The 8,087-nt window shown below is 38.8% G+C and overlaps 1 protein-coding gene across 26 annotated transcripts in view; it reads left to right on the forward strand.

Annotated features, from left to right (window-relative positions):
* ICA1 (islet cell autoantigen 1) overlaps positions 1–8,087 on the forward strand; it is a 142,112-nt gene that overhangs the window by 13,232 nt on the left and 120,793 nt on the right. For 11 of the 26 annotated variants that reach the window (XM_082693332.1, XM_082693351.1, XM_082693353.1 and 8 more), the window contains one exon: positions 5,977–6,016. In XM_082693332.1, the coding sequence (XP_082549458.1) occupies positions 5,977–6,016 (40 nt within the window). Of the gene's footprint in view, positions 1–5,914; positions 6,017–8,087 lie in introns of all 26 variants that reach the window. The other 15 variants (XM_082693356.1, XM_082693346.1, XM_082693340.1 and 12 more) reach the window with 2 other exon arrangements.

Below are 8,087 nucleotides of genomic sequence, written 5' to 3' on the forward strand. Positions count from 1 at the left end.
GTTTTCACTGAGGTTTAATTTTAAATAATGATTCTTCATGTCATCAAAAGTAAGAAGCCATCGCTCACGAGACCTTTTACCATTTTATGTTCTGTGAAGAAACAAAATTGACTGCCAGATGGTTAATAAGGTTATCAATTATAGGACACATCTCAGCTTCAGGAATGTTGGGATGTGAACAGATTTGCGTTTGTTCAGTGATGTGTGGAGCTATCAAGCCGGTGTTTGGGAATGAGTGATTTTACTCTGGAATGATCCAAATGTACCACTTTGCACCCACATCACTTGAAAAGTGTGTTTCTTATGGGGGGGGGGAATGACACACTTCGCAAAGAATGCTAAATGCTGGTATGCACGGCAGTGCTGAAGAGCTTTAAGATAGTGACAATTTTTAGTTGGAAAATAGGAATTTTGAATAAGTTAGAAAAATGACAAATTTGGCCGTGGCTCAGATCTGCAATTCAAGAGAATCCACCATATGTTCAGTGCAGATACAGGGAAAAGGGATTCTGGACTCAGTTTTAGATAGTACTCCATCTAATAGAGAAACTGCTCACTGATGGAAGAGAAAAATCTGCTAAAGTTGGAAAGGTAATGAATTTGAGACCTAAAACTGCACAAGATACACAACAGACTTGGAAAATGTGATTCAAGAGAAAGTTATTGAAATATTTTTGTGGATTGAGAGTACTGATACAGTAAATGTAACTATCTTACCTTTACTCTGAGTAAGGGTTGGCTCAAGAATTTTAAATTCTTTGCACAATTCAGATGTAATTGGTGGTATCATCAGCTAACTCCGTAAGCTCATAGAAAAGGATTCTGGGCCAAAACAAATGTTCAGTGCAGCTGAAGCCAGCCTATGTGGAATGAAAATACTTCCCTATGTTATATTTCCAAGGAGGAGAATCTAGTATCAAGGTTTAAGGCATCTGAGGACAGACCAACTCTGCTTCTTTGCAGCAAAGCATCAAACTTTGTTTAAATCAGACTTGCTTTAGCATTTTGGGAACCTCAGAGATTTAGAAAAAATTTTTGGCTTATATATCGACCATCTAGTGTGTTCCAAATGGCTTTTTCAGTGGCTATAGGAAATGAAAAACAAGCTGTAGTCTGTCCACAGGGGTGGATAAAATTGAAGCTACAGCATAGCAAATTGTAAGAAAAGCAAAGAAGAAAAATAAGCGTAATTATTCCACGGAACCCCAGTACAAATGCTGAATGAAGTACCCCTCATCCCTATTCCCCTAGTTCTCCCCCCAAGACAATGACCTCTCAGCCACATGGGTATGGCTGAGAACAGTTGTGCTCCCTAATACCTGGCCTTGGTGGATGAGGTCAGTGTACTATGTCCCCTTCAAGGTGTAGCCTGGCAAAGTCTAGGAAGGTTAGGTAGTCTTTGTGTCACTTCAGAAGGTGCCAGCTTCAGCAGCATTTCCACCTATGAGCAGACATCTTTCCCCTCTTGTACTTGTCTTAGACACCGAGGCCACTTCTTACTAACCCATCCCCTTAGTTTTGTTACAGCAAAATTAGGAGTGTGTGTGTGTGTGTGTGTGTGTGTGTGTGTTAAAATAAGTTCTGCACCCAACATGGGGCTTGAACTCATGACCCCAAGATCAAGAGTCACATGCTCTACCAACTGAGCCAGCCAGGCCCTCCAGAACTTGCTTTCTATTGATCTGTTAACTCTTGGGGCCCTACTTCTTTGAGAAGATCTTAATTCTTATTGGCTCATCTGCTTTGTCTTCCTTGGAGAGACAGAATTTAGTGAAACATAGATATTCATGTGGTCACATTGTGCTGAATTTAACTTTTTTTTTTTTTTTTCTTTCATGGCACTCATGCCATGGCAAGTCCATAAGCAGCTTGATGCTTGCTCTTCTTTGCTTATCTCCCAAAGTAATGTGGCCACAAACAGAACTTTAGGAAGTCTTCTCTGTGCTATTAAAATGCTCAAGACATGATAGCATTCATTTGGGGCTTATTTCCCAAGTGTCTTGTGGCAGAAATGGAAATATAGCCTTCTTTGCAGATCAATGAATTGACGTATTATCTAATTATAGATTTTATTGTATTTTTGGGAAATGACTTCTCTAACAACAGATTTTACAAATTTGGGGAGTCACAAAGGTCTTTTTTATATGTCCCTTGCAAATATCAACAGTCTCTTGGATCCAAAAATTGTGTTTTTATCCCTGCTTAACCTGCATTGTCCAATACTGTAGCCACTAACCACACATGGCCATTGAGCACTTAATGTGGCTAATCTCAATTGAGATGTTCTGTAAGCATAAAGTATACACCAGATTTTAGACTTGGTGCAAAAACATGAATGCAAAATAAAACATTAGTAATTTTTTTTATTATATGTTGAAATAAGATTTTAGATATATTGGGTTAAATAAAATACTTTACAATTTTTTAGTATTCTTTTTCACTTTATAACATTGCCATTTAATCATTTAAAATTACATATGTAGTTCATAGTGTATTTCTGTTGGACAGAGCTGATTTAGACTATAAGTTACTTGAGGCTAGACAGCACCTGGTACATATTAACTAGATGCTCAGTTGCATGCCCAGTGCAACCAAACTGATGAACTGGAATGAGTGAATAGGTGAGAATTCTAATGATTTTTTTAAAGATTTTATTTATTTGACAGAGATCACAAGCAGGCAGAGAGGCAGGCAGAGAGGGGGGAAGCAGGCTTCCTGCTAAGCAGAGAGCCTGATGTGGGTCTCGATCCCAGGACTCTGAGACCATGACCTGAGCCGAAGGCACTTAGCTTAACCCACTGAGCCACCCAGGCGCCCCATAATGATTTTTTTAAATTTTATTTATTTATTTGACAGACAGAGATCACAAGTAGGCAGAGAGAGAGGGGGAAGCAGAGAGCCCTACATGGGGCTCAATCCCAGGACCCTGAGATCATGACCTGAGCTGAAAGCAGAGGCTTAACCCACTGAGCCCCCCAGGTGCCCCCATAATGATTTTTTTTAAGAAGTGATTTTGACACTGTGGATTAGGATTGCTACTTTAAAAAAAAAAAAAAAAGAACAAGAAGAAATAGAAGAACAATAACAAGTGCTGGGGAGAATGTGGAAAAAATGAAACCCTTGGAACACTCTTGGTGGGATTTTAAAACGGTACAGTTACTGTGGAAAAAAATATGGAGGTTCCTCAAAAAATCAAAACTAGAATTACCCTATAATCCAACGATCTTACTTGTAGGTATATACATAATAAAAAACCCTGGATCTCAAAAGATATTTGTACACCCATGTTCATTAAAACATTATTTATAACCAGGATGTGGAAGCAAGCTAAATGTCTATCAGTGGCTGGATAAAGAAAATATGCTTTATATATAAAATAGAATATTATTCTACTTTTAAAAAGAAGGAAAACCTATCATAGGTTAGAGAACTTTGACAACATTATGCTAAATAAAATAAACCAATCATAGTAAAGATAAATTCTGCATAATTTCACTTATAAAGTATCCAAAATAGTCAAACTAATAGAAACAAGAAGAATGGTGTTTGCCAGAGGTTAGGGGGTAGAGGAAATGAGGTATTCGATGGATACAGAGTTTCATCCATGCAAGATGAAAAAGTTCTGGAGATCTGTTATATGACAATGTGCATATAGTTAACAATTCTGTAAGGTACATTTACTCATTTTAAAGGATGTATTTATGTGGTTTTTACCACAACTAAAAATTATTCAGAAAGTCTCTACTAATAGATCATGGTGAAATTGGACTCAAGGAAAGAATATAATTTGTTTCCTTGAACAATATTTTTTCCTAAGAAATTTTGTTAGAAGCTTTGAGCTAAGTAAAGTGTGTACTTGCAGGGAAGCTGTGTGGGCATTGAGAGGACGAGAAGCTGGTGGTCCCCCTATGATGTACGGAGTAGAGGGCAGGGCTTACTTATCACAAATGCCCTTCCCAAGGCAACTTGTCCACAAATGTGGAAGCCCTCCGGGAGGCAGAGAGATGCTGATGACTGGCTCTCCTCATTTCAGAGGCTTGCGGACACCCCGGGAAAATATCTTCCTTCCTCCCTCCTGCCCCCACACCTGAGACCTAGTTTTAGCACTTTCATTTAGTTCCCTTAAAGCATTTTTAAAAAGCTTTTAAACATTTTAAACATGGTAAAAATAAAACTATAAGAAATTTTTGGCCATCTTAGGGGTACTGATTGCCAGGACCCTTTCTGGGGTAGAGGAAGAACAACTAGACTGATTTTGTCGAATAACCAGAAGCGTTCCTTCTGTGTGCTGGGCATTCCCTCCAGCAACCAGCATTCTGTGTCTGGCCAGAGGCCATTCCTTTAGGCGGCAAGCTCTCCAGTCTCTATAGAAACTGGTAGGCAAGTATGTTTGGGTTGGTTTGCTCTACCAGTGAGCCTGGCTAGCTTTCCCCGGAGTAGGGCAAAAGGAGTGAAAGACAGTGGCACAGAGTTACCCCCATATTTACTGATGAGGTGAAAATACAATACTAGGCTGGTAAAAACACAAATAATCACATTTTCCTCCTTTTAACCCTTCCTAGTATCTCGCTTTAGCCTTTTGTATTGTGTGTATGTTTTGTTTTCAGTGTGCTGGGTCGTTGGCTCATTTTTAAGAAATATTGTTGTGAAATACTTATTTTGTTTTCTTTTCTGGCTAACTAAGGACTATTTCCAAAAAAAAAAAAAAAGTTAGAAATAAAAAATTGAAAGTGATTTTCCTGGGTGTCAGGAAGGGATTAGGACAAGGATTTCCTATGGCTAGGCCAGTACCCTCATAAACTGAACGAGTTGTGGTAATTACTACTTTCCTTCCTGGTCACTGATAAGGAACCTCAGCAAGTACAGTATTCTGTGCCAGAGCCCACTTACCAAGGGCAGCTTGGGCTGAGGGTCAGTCCCTGGGAGGGAACATGCAGTCAGGCAGCAGCATGGCCAAAGGCCAAACACAAGATTCAGTCTTAATCATCAAGAACCCACTTTTCTGCCCTTCCTGGAACCCGAAACAGATTAAGAAGCACCAGCAAGGGACGCCCGGGTGGCTCAGTTGGTTAAGCGGCTGCCTTCAGCTCAGGTCATGATCCCAGCGTCCTGGGATTGAGTCCCACATCAGGCTCCTTGCTCAGCGGGAAGCCTGCTTCTCCCTCTGCCTCTGCCTGCCACTCTGTCTGCCTGTGCTCACTCTCTCTGACAAATAAATAAATAAAATCTTTTAAAAAAAGAAGAAGAAGAAGCACCAGCAAGTCTGTATTCCCACAGCTGCCCCCCATCTATCCCCGCCAACTCTACAGTTACCACGTGGTTAACTGGGTGGGTGGGATTTCCTGGTTTGGACTTTCTCATACTAATCTTCTCTGCATTGTTCCAATTTTAGTATATATGTTGCCAGAGTGAGCACATTTATAAAATATTTTGAATCTGTAAAGAGGCAGACAGATGCAGTCTACTCACCACCAAGCTTAACAAAGAGAACATTATGAGTCCAGTTGAAGCCTGTGTACGTCTACTCTCGAATCATATCACCCATCCCTTTCTGCAGTAGTAACTGCTATCTGGAATTTGGTATTTATCATTCCTAGGCAATTTTTATACCTTTACTATGTGATATTTGAATGCTTTAGCAATATAGAGTATCATTTTGCATTTTGTGATCTCATATTTTATGTAGTCTTCTGCAACCTCTTGTTCTCATTCATTCTGCCTGTTTACTTCTTACACTTCATTTGGGATATTTCTTCCAGTGTTAAATTATTCTCGACACCAGGGTACAGTAATACTGTGTAATAGTGTTTGGCTCCTAAAACACAATTAGAAATGGCTCAGATTGAAAAATTTTATAGTCAAATTAACATATAATATAGTGTGTTAACTGTTATACATATTTGTTTTATTTCAGGTCATAATATAACTTACCCTCTCATGCTTTTTCCCTGCCCCTTCTCCCCAAATCATCAACAGTAGAAAAAGAAGAAGAAGAAAACATGTCAGGACACAAATGGTAAGTAATGTGTTGTCTTTTCTAAAGTGGAAGAGGCTAGTGGGAGAGGAAAGCACATAATATATGCTCAATAAATGTCTGTTAACTAGAAAAATCAAGAGTCACACTAGCAGTAAATAATCTGTTAACCCCTATCCAATATGGGGCATAGTCAAGTTCAACATCCCATCTAAATGAAATATGGAAACCAAATAACCAAATATACTATAAGTTCTTATGTAATATATATTCTCTAAGAAATTAATTTATTTATAGCTTTTCTTCTGAGAATCCAGTGGATTTTCTTACTACCAGTTTTTCAAATCTAATAAGCGAATATTTTTTTTAGCACTTTTTTATTTACAACTTATTAGTGTTATCAGGGAACTAGATGTACAGCAGCTTTAAAATAATGAGTGAACACAGACTCAGACTCATTAATGTGACTTTAACTGAACACTGGGGAGGCAATCCTAGTTGGAAGGTGCTGCTGTTAAGTAAAGTGTGGTGATCATGGCAATGTTCGGCACTGTCACTTACATGTCTGTAGCACATGTCAGCGGCGTGTTAAACTTCTTATAGGTTCCAGGTTTGCCTCACGTAGTGTTTTTGAACCTTTTTGAACCCATGACCCACCAGGCAATCAGATCTTTGTCATGCTTTATCTCTAATCCATAGCATGAAAAAATGTGATGTACATTTTCATGTTGCAAGTGTACAGTTAATTATAATAAGGAATATACTTTCAATCCATCCTCTCAGAAAAGAAGTAATCAGACCCAAGACCTCTGTAATATCAAAAATCAAACTTTAAGAGAATTTTTGCATGTTTTATTTTAAGACAAAACATAATGAATTTTAAAAGATAATTAGTAAATGGCTGAGGGATTTAGTTTCCAAGTATCCCCATTTGACAGCCCTCTAACTCACAGTTGTCATATTCTTTTCATAATTATTCCATCTTGCCTCATTAAGACAAAGGGGTACCTCCATCCTGTGACCCTCAAAATGGCTGTCATATCCTGGCAGCAGACCAGGGAAGTAGGTAGTCACCCCACCTAAGAGAAATGGGAGTGCCCCAAGAAATGGGCTCTTCCCCAAAGTCATTCTCTTACTTACTGTGCCACTTCATTGCTTGCTGCTGAAATGCAAGGGCTGTAGAGAACATTGAAATGAACACTGGACTGGGATTAAGAAGACTGGATTTTAATCCTGTAAGACTTCTGGCAGAATTCGTAATTTTTTGAAACCTAAGATACCTCATCTATTAAATGACAAAGGTAAGGGGTGTTCGCCAGGTCTCTGAAGTCCCTTTGCTTTTTGTTGCTTTTTTTTTTTTTTTTCCAAAATGTAATTTTTTTTCATCCATGACCTCTCACCAAAAATAAGTAAATAAAAGATACAATACAAAGAAGCCCACCCTATTCCCCACTTCTAAAATTTCTGTTTCCTTGAAATAACCAGTTTTGGAGGGTATATCCTTCCAGTCTTTTAATGCACATATTATGTAGAGAGATTCTCTCTTCTACATAAAAGTTACATGTTTCTTCCACTTATTTTCTTTGAGGTGAGCTCCTAGTAAAACTTCTGTCATTAAAGGATAGCAGATACACAATGTTACATTGGTTTCAGATATATAGCACAGTGATTTGACAAGTTAATACACATAAAAGTTTTTTTAAACTGCAGAAACTATGAAAGTCCCCCAAATCTTACTTCTGTAATGATAACCTTTACAAAGTCCTTCTGACTTTTTAAGAATTAATGTGTGGGTTGAAAATTGTAAATGTTATCTGGGAGGAGAGTATAAATCAAGTTTCAAGGTAGAGGCATTTTTGCATAGTGGTATAAAGCAGTTTGTGTTTTAGGACTCAGATCTGGCACATTTTGAGTGCTGATAGTGTGGAGTGGAAGAAGGTACACGTCTGCAGTGAGCAGAAACCAGCGGTCCTGTGTAGACAAATGGAACAGGAACTTTAGGGGCACCTGGGTGGCTCAGTGGGTTAAGCTTCTGCCTTCGGCTCTGGTCATGATCTCAGGGTCTTAGGATCGAGTCCCACATTAGGCTCCCTGCTCAGCCAGGCTGTCTGCT

The sequence above is a fragment of the Mustela nivalis genome (genome assembly GCF_964662115.1).
Source record: "Mustela nivalis genome assembly, chromosome: 12".
NCBI lineage: Eukaryota > Metazoa > Chordata > Mammalia > Carnivora > Mustelidae > Mustela > Mustela nivalis.